Consider the following 15,318-nt stretch of genomic DNA (forward strand, 5'->3'; position numbering starts at 1 on the left):
GCCAAACATGGTGGCCATAAATTGTTATTGGAATCCACAGACAATCTCTAGCTACAGTTTGATTGACGTGGCAATGGACATAATCGATGACGGATACTCCAATCACAACGTAAAATATGAGTGTTTGCAGTGATTTAATTGCCACATGCCTAACAAATTGAAAGGGGAAGGGAGTCCAAAACTCCACCCCATGTCAGAAGCAAGAGGAAGTTTATGGTTGATGCTGATGCACTCTCGTGATCTTCACTCCCTAAAGACGGAAGAAAGCCTGGGAAAGAGGTAATCAGTTTACTGATCTGGATCACATCTATGTCTCCAAAGAACTCCTGCAGCATATAACAACGTTTGAGGTGATTCGGCCAGCAAATAATGACCACAATCTCCTAACTACATCATGGATGACCGAACCGAAACTAGCTCGGTCATTGATGAAGGTTCACGTGGAAGTAAACTATGGTGGAAACCGCTTAAGTCTAAGGAGTCGGGACGTCTCAGCATTGACAAGAGATTACACCATTGCGGTAAAAGACAGAAACGGTGATAACGAGACCAAAACTGTGGACTAGATACCACTCCTGAAATGCTTCAATGTTAAAAAATCTGGAACTGGAAAACGGACAAGTAAGGGACTACACACATATGACAATAGTTAAAAAAAGAAGAGAAATGAGGCGAGTAAAGCGCAGAGCAGCTAAATCTAACTTGCAACAGCACAAGACACAAGCAATAATGGTATTTTGTGCCTATAAAAATTGGGTAGCTGCATGTAGGAACACAATGCTCCAAAAAGATTCTGAGCAAATGCTTTGCATAATATGTGGTATTAAGTCCAAAGACTTCTGGTCACTGATCCAATCAACTACACCTGTAAATACTTATTCCCAAAAGAACAACGTTTGTGAGACATCATGGAAGGAAAGTTTTTTCACATTATTCAACGGCTTAACTAAACTCTTGCCGGTATTCTTGTCTGTTCCAGTGAAAGTATGGTCAGTCCCCTACGACGTTGAAACCATTTTAGGGAAAATTCTAAAGCTGAATTAATCAAGGTCCCGACGGCTTCCATGTTGAAGGAACAACCGGAGGAATGGGCTTGCTTTGTCCATGAAAAAAAGCATCTTCAACCCGGGCAATCCCGAACTCATGGAGGACTGCAACGGTAGTTCCCATTTTCAAGCAAGGGAGGAAAGAAGACCCAAAAAACTACCACCCAATCGCGTTGTTAGACGTGATTGGAAAAATGTTTTGCTCCCTCTTGCTGATAAAATTTCAGGATTAGACAAGAAGAGCAGGCTGGACAGACCCGTTTCAAACTGGCTTTGTTAAAAATATTGGAACATCAGTAAACATCATACTCTTTAGCATTCTGAAGGGCAAGATTCAAGAAGGATGACCCAGGATCTTTGTCGCATTTGTTGACCTAGTTCAAGCATTTGACCAGGTTGACCGCAATCTATTGTAGAGGAAACTGGCAGAGAGGAATTTCCCCAGCAAAATAATAGAGCCCTTGAAGGCCCTCCATTCTAATATTTCTATTCGAGTGCGTTTAAATCACGAGGGTCTATTGTCATCTGTGATCCCCACATCAAAAGTGGTCAAACAGGGTTGTCCCCTGGCGCCTGCCATCTTCAATGTCTGTGTGTCAGACATTAAGAACTTTGAGACCTTATTAAGATCTTTCCCCCCAGTATTGGCGGAGTGAGCGTATAACGCCTCCTGTAAGCAGATGACTTGTTCCTGACTGATCAAACGGTACTCGGCCTCCAATGTCAACAGGACAGTCTTTAGAGATACATTACTTTGAACCATCTGGAGATAAATCAAGAAAAAACCAAAGTTGTGTGCTTTGAAAAACCAAGCACCCGGAGAGACACCGAAATGGTTCTTTGGCCATAAAGCGATTGAGCAAGTCAAAAAGTTTAAATGCCTGGGAGTCACTCTCAACAACAGTTCCATCGAGACCCCTATGCAGGAAGCTCTCTTGGAAAAAGTAAAAACTCTGGCCAGCTAACCCAAGCTAATGGAAAAAAGATACGGCCGCTTTTCCTTGATCCCAATAGTTAATTATTACAAGGCTAAAGTAGTGCCTGCATTAACTTATAGGGCAGAGGCCATGCCCGAAATCCCTTGCAAACTATGGCCCAGGCTGGAAGGTTTATTTTGGAGAAAGACATTAAATCTTCCAGACTCAACTGCTATATCGATCATATGCAGAGAAATAAATCTCCCATCGCTGTACGCTGCTGTGAAGTGGAATAGCCTGGCACTATTCTCCAAAATCACTTCACCATCAAGTCCAACAATCTTTCAAACCATAAACCAGGAACTTTTGAGTGGCTCAAGTAACTTACTAACTGAGTGGTCGAACAAAATCAGATCAAAGCTGGAGTTCATCGGCTGTTCTGAACTAAATCTTAGGTCGAATCCAACTAGAGTCAAACGGAAACTCATGGACGACGACTGGATCTGCACCTTGGAAATGGCATCTTTCTGTAAGCTTACCTTTAGCCTAACCCCGAATATGAAAAAATTAAATCAACTTCAGGGTTACTTGTCAAAGTTCCCAAGCAGAATTTACCGTGATACCTTCCTAGGAATGCGGTTAAACTTTCTCCCCACCAATGGGATTAACGCAATCCGGGATGGATCGGAAATAAACACCTGCAGATTTTGTGGTATGGTTGATCATGTCGAATCCATCAAGCACCTACTCCTTTGTTGCCAGGACTTAACCAAGGAAAGGGAAAAGTACTTAGGACCAGTGGTGTCTAAATTTCATACCTACGACGAGGATGACCGGTGGGCAAACTTGATAAATTGGGAAAGGACTGCATGGGTGATAGCGGCAGTCTCATTTATACGCAGTATCCATCCCACAGGAACAGAGCTACACGGAACTGGCAGATTAACATAGTGAGAATCAAGGTCGAACTAAACTGTCAAAGTGTTATGAACGTTATCGCTCCTCCTTCCGACCTTGTACCCTCTAGCCTTTACATTCTGTTGTCCCCCTTACATCGTGGTCCTCGTCTTGGATCCGGATTAAAACTATAAGGGTTAAGATGGACAAATCTGCAAAGACTTCAGCGACATTAAGAGAGTGAACGGGACCATCGTTTTCTTTCGTTACAAATTTGTAAAAATTGTAATCAATTAAATCAAATAATAAAAAGAAAGTGCTGCCTATCTAGAGAAGGGCATAGAGAAGAGAATGTCCCCTGACTAACTCACTACTTTCCTATGTCTAACAATAAAACACTTCTCGAAGTTATTTTTCTTTTTATTCCTCCCTTTTTAGTGTACAGCAAATAAAAATTATTCCGCAGACATATCTGCTTCTTAAAAGAATCTTGATTTTGTTTCACCCAAGCTCTCAATCAGTATGAGTCTCTTGGGGGTTCAAGACATCACCCTGAATCTCTAGTCGACCGGTTTAAGCGGAATTATCTTAAGTCTAGCCGCTGTCTTCAAGACTATGGCCCAACCCTGTAGTTGCGGTCACTTTAGAAGGGAATGCACCATTGTTCTTTCAGCCAAGGTCCCCATTTTTCTTTTTAAGAGGTTTTTTCTCTCTTCTTTTTTCTTTTTTTCTCTTATCGTTTTGTTTGAACCCTGAATAGGGAGACATAAAACATGGAACCATCACTGTATATATAACCCTTTTTGAATTCTTATATGGAGCTCATATTCCTCCATATTGGATGTCTTATCCTCAGTTGCAATCTTGTGGGTATCCTGGCGAAGACCATCCTTTTAGGGTCTGCCTGCAATCAAAGAACCCATACGGGTAATGTCCTAACTATTTTTCATAAGCGCACACACCATTACATTTATCTCTATGAATTTTATAATATCACATTTGATTTTTAGTATTTGCACAGACGCATTGCATTCTTCTCACTTCCTGTTTTTTTTCAATGCTCACTAATGTGTCCTTTGGTGCGTCCCTTTCGGAAAACTTTTCTTGTTTCTCTTTTTTCTCAGATGTTTTTCGTCTTTTACAGAATCTGCCAATTGTAGGGACCGGTCAGTATCTAAATGGCATGGTTGCGACACCAGTATTTTAGCTTAAAATTATCTGCGTATTCTTTACCCTATATTGTTGTGCATATATCATATATTGTAGCAGTTCTACTTCATCATTTTCTTTATTTATTTAAAAGTGGAACAAGCATTATATCCAACACACAGAATCTCCCTTCTGTCTACATGTGTGTCCTCTTCTTTTGCAAAGAAAATCGCTTACCATGATTTCTTTATTTGTTCTCCAGGGCCTTAGCATACGCGCATATGTTCCGTTGGTAAAGTGTTCCCTTCTTCCTATCGAACACCAGGATGTGTCACGTGATGTATATCATCAACGTTTTCACGTCACATGATGTTTGTAGGGTCAACGTGATGTAGGGTGGATCTCAAGATGCGGGCTGTCCTCTTTTTGTTTCTACATATCTATGCCGCGATTTAAATGGTCCGCACACATTTTTTAACATAAAATCCTTACGCTTCGGTGTATGTTTATTTGTAATTATGGCACTCATATGTGCATAACGTCAGTGCTCACTTGTTTTACTTAATTTCTTCTTTTTTGATTAAGCTGCATGATGTTGGCGGGTTATGACTTCTTTTGTTTCAACTGATGGTAAACACCATTCTATATCCAAAGAGGACATTAGTGCCGCCATCTTGCTGGTTCCACTCGATGTATATATACCTCTACACGACTGTTCTATATGTCCTCAGTTTTTGTCTTTACACGATTTCCATTGATTATTTTTGTACACAGTCTGCTGTTCTATTTGAGTCCCATCTTTCTTATTACGCATGGATAGTTAACCCATGATTTATCACCACAAAGTGGCCAAAGTTTGCCAGCAGATTTCTTCATTTAGACCGTCTTTGAACGTGTTAAGGCGAAGGTTCCATTATTGCTCTCTCTTAAGGAGGATTGATCCCATGACGCCTCCTCTTCCTGGTATCTTCACTTTTTCAAGGATTGTCCACATTATGTCATTCTCAGTGTGTTTCATATTGACAAAATGTTCTACCAAGGGTGCTGTCATATGCTTGGTTCTAATATTAGAGCAATGTGCGCATATTTTTACTTTAATGGTCTTTGTGGTCATCCCGATGTACCTTTTTTCGCATGGACATGTAATCTGGTATATCACATTAGTCGTGTTGCAATTGGTTAGGAACCTCTGTTCCCATAGTGTTTCCATCCTCTGTCTATCTTGGTTGTATGTTTTGTGAATGGACAGACTGAGCATTGGCCAGGGGGTGTGTGTCGGACAACTTTTGGCAAGGACCATAATCTGTTCTGATCTCTCATTTCCTCGTTGTTCTCTCGATATGTGTTTACCAATGAGTCTGGTAGGTTTTTACTTCTTTTGATAGCAAATAGTGGAACTGCTAGATTAACATCTCCAAATTTAGAATTGGCCAGAGATTCTTGATTTCTTGTATAATCTTATTCACCACAGGTGACTGGCTCAGTACTGCTGTTATTTGATTCTGTTCTTGTGTTCTCTTCTCATGTTGGGTTAATATTTAGGACACTTTTTCTTGCGTGTTGTATACTTTTCTCAGGGTAGTTCCTTTCTCTTCATTTTTGTGCTCGCTTGGTTAACTAATCATCATATTCCCTTCTTTTTGTGCAGTTCCGTCAGTACCTCATGAACTGTCCAAAAAGTAGGTTCTCTTTCAGACTCCTTGTGTGATAATTGTTAAATTCCAAAAGAATGAGCTTGATACAAATCGAAACAGTGAAATTGATCCAACAAATGCTTCTTAAACTGTACATTTTGTGGATAATGCATGATTGTTGGGAATTGTTGGACATCTTAGATGGAAATAAGTCTTTGTTAAAGCATTTTTTATTGGGACTCCACGCCCCGCTGAACGGATTTCCTTCATGCTGATGATTTTGAGAATGCCATCTTGGTGTAGTCGAAAGCATGCTGCTTGCTGATCCTATCTTCGTGGAGAAACACCATGTTTAATACTGTGGTCCAATCTTGACTGACCGCAGATCACAGTGATGTGTCATTGACTTGTCAATTGACGCCACACTGACACATGGTTTGACCTTGGGGAGACCGCATCTTTCATGCCTTCTCAGGGCTTCCACCTGACTACATTCCTGGCTCCAGCAGAAACAATTTGCCACGGACTATGGAAAATGCAGCAAAGAGGTCAAAGTACTTCACCAAACTCTTGGTGGTCACCTGTATTTCAGTCATTCTTATAGCGTTAGGGAACAGGGGCAAAGGAGATCCGCACAAAGACTTATCGCAAACCACTTTTGGTATTGGTCACTATAGATCACTTTCTCAGATCTCAAGTAAACTACTTTGCTTTTCCTCATCACACTTTTTAAATAAGGTTTTGGGATTGAAGATGCCTCGTGAAGCAAGATGGGCAACCAGGTTCTTTCTCTGTTTACTCTGATTCATCCAGTGGATTAATTAATGCACCAGCAGCTCAGTGAAAATTACATTCACTAATTCACTAGTGAAAATATGAATAGTAACTATTTACAACTTAGATCTAACCTCTAGTATCTGTCACAGCAACCCGTTGGTCGTTGTTGCACCGATGGAAGAGAGGAACTTGAGCGTTCCAACGCTCTATTCTACGACCGCAGCGGTCTAGTTTATTCCAAGATGGCCACTTGCATTGCAACGTTTCCATTCATAACCGGCAAACTCACAACGTGCATTGAGTTGCAACTCTCTTTGCTCCTGCTTTCATGGTAAGATGCTGAGTTTCCTTTTGTTGCCGTTCTTCCTTGCTTTCCTCACCTCCCTCCTGAATCTCCCTGCAATTTCATTCTGCATGCCCGCGCTTTGGTGCTTTCCCTTCTCTAAGCGCTTCTGGTTCTTTGCCTCCTTTTCCTTTTGAGATTTTCCCAGCAAATGCTACTATCAGCTACCATTTCCAGCGCGGATTCCTTCTGTGCCATTTGGTCTTCCACCAGCCTTTCTTTCACCATTGGGACTCCATTCCAACGTCAAGACATATAATTGCCTCTTACAACATACAGGTTTTATTAATGCCTTTGGGCTTTTCCCTTAACATTCTGGCCAAATCCTACCTGTCTGCCGCATTGTCCTTCGTGTTTCCACCTACAGGAGGTCATAGTGTAGCGGGTCAGGATAGGCCTTATCTCTACCAGGATAGACTCTGTGACAAGGCAAAGAACAAAAAGGTGACAGTCAAGACCTCTTGCAGAGGATCCTACTCTTCAGACTCAGGTGAGAGTATCTGGGCATTGGATGTTGACAAGAGGGTATAAAAACACCTCCTTGTAAAAGCAGACACATTGAACTCATGCAAAGCAGCACTACCCAGAGCAAGTGCAGATAACATAGAAAGCAGTACACTGGTTGTATGGCTTTGCATTGCTTATGGTTGATCACAATTCGATTGCAGTGGTTGGCAGACTCCATTGTAAAGCTGTGTGCAATTGCGACATTTGTTTCAGGCTATAAGGTAAGAGTAATCGAGGAATTCTTCAGGACCAGGGTCAACCAAGTTACTTTCCTCTACATCATGAGAATGTTTCTAGCAAGGAATGGTTAGTAATTTTCTTTGCAAAGAATTGTTTGATTAGAGGATTCCAGGTGTTGGGGTATTTGACATGTATGAAATCCTTGAGATGAATCAAATGATGTTACTTAACCCTATAAAGCATGAATAATATGGATTGGAATCCATGTGTTTGTAGCAATCTGCAGACATCATTTTGCGGTAGATGGTTTCATGATATTCAATGGTGGGTGAGTGAACATTCATTGAATTTCCTATGCATGGATATTTTAACTTTAAAAATTCCAGTTAACTGCATTGTATCTATCCTACATGGGCCATATCTATGCACAGTTCTGTAGCACTGTCCTTTAGTTGAGCATGCATGAACTCATTGAAAAGAGTATAATTATTTTTAGTAACTTTTTGTGAAACTTTCAAAATGGAGTGTGCCTAGGATCACTAATATTTCTCTCTTTATTGCAGATCCGGACTCATATTGACCACATGACTGGGTGTTTAAAGTACTATACCCCGCAAGGCCGTTTCATCCACATCCCGCCCCCACTGCCCCGCACAGACTGGGACAACAGCTTTGGCCGGCCTTGGTGGAAGGACAGTTCGTATGAGGCTGGCATCTTGTCCACAAAAACGAGGTTCATCCGAATTATCAACACAATGACTTCACAGCAGCAAGTGTTGGAGGTGCGTCCTAAAATGTGACAACCCAGGGCTTAGTACACCAACTGTGTATCTATGTGATAATGTTCATTACCATAAACAAGTACAATTTCTTTAACACAATTTCTAATGCAAAGTATCACACTTAGCCAGACCTAATACACATACACTGATACATTTATGTTTGTATTTAACATAGTTTAAACCTTCTCATGAGTACTTGGAAACACTTGTGTATAGGCGCGTTATAAATGCCTTATATCATATCATATTGCCACAGTGTGTAAGGAAGGTTTGTTGTGATACAGACCTTGAATTTTCCCTTTAGTGGAGGGACTAGTGATATTACATTACTAGTCGATTTATGAGTTGACACAATGTGTTTCGGCCCTATTAACAAGATACATCTATCCAAAGACGTTCTAGTGAGATGTGTCAGTGGGCCTTCATTAGGACGAGAGATTTGAGAACCCAGTTAGCCTTCAGAATGAAGAACTACAAAACAAAAACGCATGCTTAAAAACATTTTCTCAGGGCTTCACAAGAGGTTTTTTAATTTCTTTACATGATGGTCTAACACAGACCTAACCTTGATTTTTTTGTGGAGTAGTTAGGACAGAGGTCTTAGATACACAGTTGGTGTACTAACCCCTGGGTGCGAACACAAGAATGTTCTACCATACTTTTCCATTATTATTATTTGTTAGATGCTTACCAACCTTTTAGTGGTTTGTGCTTTCGTGTCATTGTACTGTTTTTTATATGAATTATGTGTCTCTTATTTTTTTTTAAAGCACTAATGAATTGTAATTTTAAACTATTGTCTCTGGTATTTGTGCTGATAATTGTTTCGTTGTTTCGTTTTCAGCCATCCGATGATGTATACACTTAGCAGTTATTGATTATAAGGGGGGTTTTACCTGTCTCCCTGTATGGATAGCCTTAAGGGTTTCTTCACTTCGTGCAACAGTTTCCCCATTAACACAAAAGAGGGACATACCCATAGATAATATATAAGTCCTACTCCACTTCCACAACGCATTGGAATACAGCTTTTTCTCTGCCTCCCGCGACGCTCTCTTTGCTCGAGGGAAGGGGAGAACCTGAGGTCTATTCCATAACTGCAGCATGGCTCCCTGACAGTGACAAGCCACCAGCCTGTCTGCTTTACAGGCCTGCTGCTCCTGTGATGCCATCAGCTCGGCTTCCATAGCTCTGAAAATAGGACACTGTCAGAGCTCCCATACGGTCAGGAAGCCATACCAGGATGGGACGGGTGGAAAAGCTGAGGGAGGTGGATTAGGGTAGCAGGAGGATGCCAACCAATGTCTTGGGGGTGGGAGGGCGGGCAAATAATAGTTTGTGGGTATATCAGGTATTTTTTTGGTTGGAGTGGGGAACATGAGGTAGGTGGGGGGAAGGTGGCAGGAGGACAGGTAATATTTGGTTTTGGAGGTGTATAAGGAGGAGGGGCCTATGATACTTATGTGTTTTGCATATACCTACTCTCTGCACAGATGTCCATGGAAGCATGGTCTACAAAGGGTACACTGGGTTGAGGGGGGACATACACATTCGTAGATGGGCAACTTTGAACAATGGGCAATTTCACCTCTTGTATCCTTGTGACCTCATCGTCCGTTCAACATTCACTCTCGTTGTCTACGAGATGTCACTTAAAACCCATTGATGGAATATGTCCCCTTTGTTGATATTTACCCATTGTGTGAAGGGCAGCAGGAGTGGGAAGCACAAAACAGCAGACACAAGGATGAAGTTCTAAAAAATAAAAGGTTATTTACAGAACCAAAACGCAAGAAGGATTGTTCAATAATGAATCTTGAGCAGAACGAATGTCTCTTACGTAGGTCCTGGTTTGAGAACGACCTGTCCCTGCTCCAGTGTCCAAAGGAATACCCTGGTCTATGTCTTTGAGCATCTGTATAGGTGTCCCCCTGTGCTAACTAACATATGAAAGGCTAGGCAGAATCCTAGGTTCTCTTCTAGAAGTCTGAGACAGATGTGGATCTTACCACCAGGTTATTTTCCCAGGGTTTCTGGGACAGGCTTGGGGAGTTCACTGTCGGCTAACTACTTCCCTCCCTGTTCCAGTGTCATGGTCCGCAGAACAATCCCCTCCTTGGTATGACTATCCTAACCTCCCTGTCCCTAAGAAAGATTGCACCGTCTCATACCTCCTTCCACTTCTGATGTCTCTCCTAAGACAATCTGGGGTGCTGGAACCTACCTAGTCTCCGTGGCTAGTTACTGGACCTGGTCTCCTCACTCCTCCTCAGGTCTTGTAACTCTTTCTCCCCCTTTTCCTGCTCTCTTTCCTCTTCAGATGGTAAGGCTCTCGCCCACAATCTTTGACGGAACAAGTTGACTTTTATACTCTGGTCTCTCTACCTTTTGGGTCATGCTTAGGGGCATGAATTGCATCTGAAGAGTGTGGGCTCAGCTGGTGTGTGATTGCAGCATTTCAGGTGGGCTGAAAGGGTTTTATAAAGCTTATAACAAGGCCTTCCTCCATCTTGGTGTTTAAAACTGCCCAAGACGTATTGGGTCTCCTTCCCTCCTCTTTGGAATGACCGGATTTGGACTGGGTTCCTCTATATTCTCAGCATGTAATTCGAAGTCGGGGAAGCATTTGGTAAGCGAGGGACAGTGTTTGAAATGAATGGAACAATTTTGCCACAGGGAAATGGTAACTTTGTACTTGCCCTCCACAACGTTAAAGGGAGAACATGGTTTGTTTTCTACTTTCTTTTTTTTTTTTAAATTTCTTTATTGGTTTTAACAACTTATAATCAAGCTTATAGCATCATCACTGCGATATTCAAGATTCGAACAACTTAATTCCCTTCCCTCCCTCCCCTCCCTCCCCCAAGGCCACTGTCTATTCGTCAGTCCTCATTGTGCCAGCTTTCGAGTCTGGGCCATCCGCTTCATCTGAGGTAGCGCCAGACGCGTTGGGATGGAGCAATGGCACTATTAGCCCTATCCATCGGTGCAGGTCCTGGCTAGTGTCTAGCCTCTGTTCTTGAATTGCGGTTTCCCATGCTCTGGTTTCGGCTGCTATCCATCTCGTGAAGTCCCCCCCACCACTGTGCTTCGCTTGGACTTTGGGGGCTCTTCCATCCCATGACTATGCGTCTTTTCACTGTTATGTAAATTAGGTCCTTAGGTCTGTTCAGAGGTTTGTTTTTTCTGCTGTGTTTGTATCTGCCCAAGATGCAGGCCGCCGGGGTTTGCACTTCCACTTCAATGCCCGCTCCTGCCACTCGTGCCTCCACTTGCGCCCAGAAACCTCGTATCACTGAGCAGCTCCAGAACATGTGGGTCATTCCCACCCTCATGTGGGTCATTCGAACCCTGCCCTGGGTTCGTTGCATTTGGGGCATACCTGGGTTCCCGCACCCTTGAACTTTGATATGGCTTCTGTAGTGAGGTATGCTCTATTAGGGATGTAGAGCTAAATAAGTTGTAGGCGGGCGTTTCTAGAATTTTTTTTGTGGTAGTGTGTTCTTTTCCCCCATTCTTTATTTTCGAATTCTAAGCCCAGTTCGTGTTCCCACTTCGCCCTGCATTTGAGCTAGTTTCTGGTCGTGCCCTCCATTAGTGCTTCATAAAGTCTCGAAGTTTCGTGGCCCCCTTTCGGCAGTGTCTAGCATGGTTTCTATGATCTCGTGCTCCGTTGCCAGGTTGGTGGTTTCGGGCCATCTGTCCTTCACTCCCTGCACCACTGCTCTGCTCTATGGAGCAAGAACTGTCCTATAGGTAGCCCTGTGGCTTCGTTGAGTTTGTCGAACGTTGGGATCTCCTGTTCTTGTATCAGTACCGTAACTCTGTAGTGCAGCGAGAGGGTAGAGGCAGGATTTATCCTTGTTGATCTGGATCCCCGTATATATCTGTGGAATCCATCTAGGGTCTCTAGGATATAGGGCAGGAGGTGTTCAGGATTATGTAGATATAATAGTGTTTCGTCAGCGTACATGGAGATAAGGTTGGTCACGCCGTCTATCTCAATGCCCCCATCTCCATATACTTGCCTAAGGTAAGCCGCCACGGTTCATTGGCGATAATATATAACATGGGCGACAGTGGGTATCCTTGGCGGGTGCCTCTGTGGAGGGGCCATTTGTTGGAATATGTTTTATTTGTGCGAACCCTGGCAGTTGGATTGGTGTATGCTAGTTGAGTCCATTTCAAAAAGACGGGTCCTATCCCCATTTTCACCAGGGTGGCGTATAGCCACTTCCACCGTACCGAATCGAAAGCCTTAGTAGCATCTAGAGATGCGACTGCGTACTTCTGGGGCCTTTTTTCGGTACTATATATGACATGGTGCAGCCTGAGCAGGTTCTCGGTGATGGAGCGCCCTGGCACGTAACCTGTTTGGTCCTGGTGGATCAGTAGGGGAACTACTCTACGCAATCTATTCGCTAGCAGGGCTGTTAGGATCTTATTGTCAACGTTTAACATGGAGAGGGGCCTATAAGAGCCGCAGTCTGTTCAGTCCTTGCCAGGTTTCAGCAGGGGGACAATAACAGCTTCCCTCATGGTGTCGGGGAGGGTACCGCTTTCATAAGCCTCGTTGAACACTTGGGCCAGTAGTGGGGCCAGGGTCTCCTCGTATGACTTGTAGAACTCTCCCGGGAGGCCCCCCGTGCCCGGGGATTTCCCGGACGGTAGAGATCTAATGGTTACCCGTACTTCATCGGGAGTAATGGGTTCGTCCAGGGCTTCTGCCATCTGTGTGTCTAATTTGGGCAGTTTAATGATGTCTAAGACATCGTCTATTTCGGTATCGGTAGGGGGCGTGGTACTGGAATAGAGGTTTTGGTAATACTCAGAGAAGGCCGAGTTAATTTCTGTTTGCATGTGTGCAGTGGTGCCGTCTGATTTACATATATGACAAATGGGTGTCCGGGGGGTTTCCCTCTTGTAAAGCCAGGCTAAGAGTTTCCCGGGTTTATCTCCTAGGGCATGGGTTCTCTCGGTATGTTTGGCATGGCTTAATTTCCCCAGGGTCTTCCAGTGTGTTAAGCAAGTTTGTCTGAGTTCAGTCTCCCTTTGCAAGAGTTCTGGGGCTGAGTTAGCCCTCCCTTCTAGTTCGCCAAGCTCGCTCTCGGTGCGTTCTAATGTGGTTATAGTGGATCTCTGGGCGCCTCCCACCGCTGCGATAATTTCTCCTCTCATGACCACCTTGTATGCCTCCCAAGCCGTGCTTACGTGTCTCACACTATTCAAGTTCGTCTGCCAGTATTCCTCTGTTCTATCTCTTACATGCTCTCGGAAGGCGGTGTCAAGCAGGGCTTTGGCACTGAGCCTCCAAGTAGGCATCAGGGGTCTAGGCGGGACCACTTCCCAGGTAATTGCCAGTGGGGAATGGTCAGACAGCACCCTGGGCAGGTAATGTGCATCGCTAAACATGGCTTGTTGTTCTTTGCTCACGAATATGTAGTCCAGCCTAGTGTGGACAGCATGCGGTGGGGAGTAAAAGGAGTATTTGCGTTGTTCTGGGTGTTGTTCCCTCCACAAGTCTTGGAGTAGGAGCTGTTGTGTTAGTGAGGCTAATAGCTTGGCGGGGGGGGAGGGGAGGGCGGGTGTGTTTGTTATCTGATCTGTCCTTTAGGGGATTGAGGGTGCAATTGTGGTCTGCCCCCCATATCATGGTGCTGTCGTGGTTGGGTGCGTAGGTGCTGATTAGGCATAGCTCTTTCCCCTCTATAGTACCATGTACTAGCGCCATCCTGCCCTCGTTGTCTGTTTTGGTGCTTGTTACCTTGAGGGGGATGGTCGGGTCAATCCAGATCAAGACCCCCCTGGCATAGGAAGAATAGGAGGACCCTATCAGGGTTCCCCACCATGTCTTGGCTATTTCTTCCAGTTTCTGCGCGTTCAAATGAGTCTCTTGGAGCATGGCAATCCCAATTTTGGGACTTTTTAGTATGCGTGGATGCGGCGTTGCTTGACAAAGCTATTCATGCCTCTAACGTTCCATGTCATAACTTTTATTTTTTCAGCCATGGGTATTGGGTGGTCGGGCATTCGTGTCTGGCATCAGATGAGGCTGTGCTGTTGGTATGCTGTACGTGAGATTTACATGTGGCCTTGGTGTTTCCCGGTTTTGATTCCCAGCTGTAGTGCCAACTCCCATTTTCCCTCCCCCCGTTAACTTTGAACTCCCCAAACTTAGAACAGGTCCAGCGAGGTTTCCCTCGTTACGACATTCCTGTTTCTTCTCCGTTGGACCGTGCATCGGTCTTCTAGTGCCCTACGGACGGGTATATATACCCTAAGAACTACTGATGGTAGAAGGATATACGTCTCCGGTGTCTCGCTTTAAGGATCGTTGCAGCTGTGCTTGTGCTCAGTTATTCCGTTGGTGGGCCAATATGAGTCAGTGGGCCTGCGTGCTGCCTTTTAGAGTTGGGCGCTGCGCTACCTACGCCTCTTTTTGTCAATGTCCGGGATCTGCTCCCCATCCATCCAGTCGATGGTTTGTTTTCTACTTCTTGCAAATAATGTGTGTAACTTTCCTTTTTTTTAATTCTGTTTGTATATTGAGTGCAACTTGGGATCTGTGGAAATCCCGAGGTCTATGCTAGTCTGACTCATGCTCTCAAATGCTTCCTTTGACAATGGGGCAGAAGAGAGATGTATTTCCACACTTGCTGATGAATTCAGAAGGTTGCAACAATGTTCCCTTCAAACGAAAGGCATTTCGAATGGATTGTGTCCTCCCATGTATTCCTCATCTTATGAAATTTCCATATCTAGCTTCAGCTGCTTCGGAAAAAGCTTTCCAGCAGAGGGCACTGTGCGTCGATGCCTGTGAACTCGATGTCTTTCAGAGGCCTCCATCTCGATGTCGACGTCATCGATGATATAAAGCATGCCCAGCGACTGTTGGCTTCAGTTCCGTTTTTCCCTAAAAGCCATTGCTTTGATACAGTAAACTTTGGTTCCCTACAGGAATCTTCGATAAAAATCATTAGAATGGCATCGTCTTCGGCGTCTTCAACTCCGAGATCGGGGTGTACGAAGTGCCAGGACTGTGGGACGAAGATGTCCCTTAAGGACCCCCATCAGGTGTGTCTGTGG

At 44.0% G+C, this 15,318-nt stretch overlaps 1 protein-coding gene across 1 annotated transcript in view; it reads left to right on the forward strand.

The window, feature by feature from the left end:
• CYB5D1 (cytochrome b5 domain containing 1) overlaps positions 1-15,318 on the forward strand; it is a 136,949-nt gene that overhangs the window by 103,801 nt on the left and 17,830 nt on the right. The window contains exon 3 of the mRNA XM_069646285.1: positions 8,014-8,232. Coding sequence (XP_069502386.1) covers positions 8,014-8,232 — 219 coding nt within the window. The remainder of the gene's footprint in view (positions 1-8,013; positions 8,233-15,318) is intronic.

The sequence above is a fragment of the Ambystoma mexicanum genome, chromosome 1p (genome assembly GCF_040938575.1).
Source record: "Ambystoma mexicanum isolate Mex_15411 chromosome 1p, UKY_AmexF1_1, whole genome shotgun sequence".
Taxonomy (NCBI): domain Eukaryota; kingdom Metazoa; phylum Chordata; class Amphibia; order Caudata; family Ambystomatidae; genus Ambystoma; species Ambystoma mexicanum.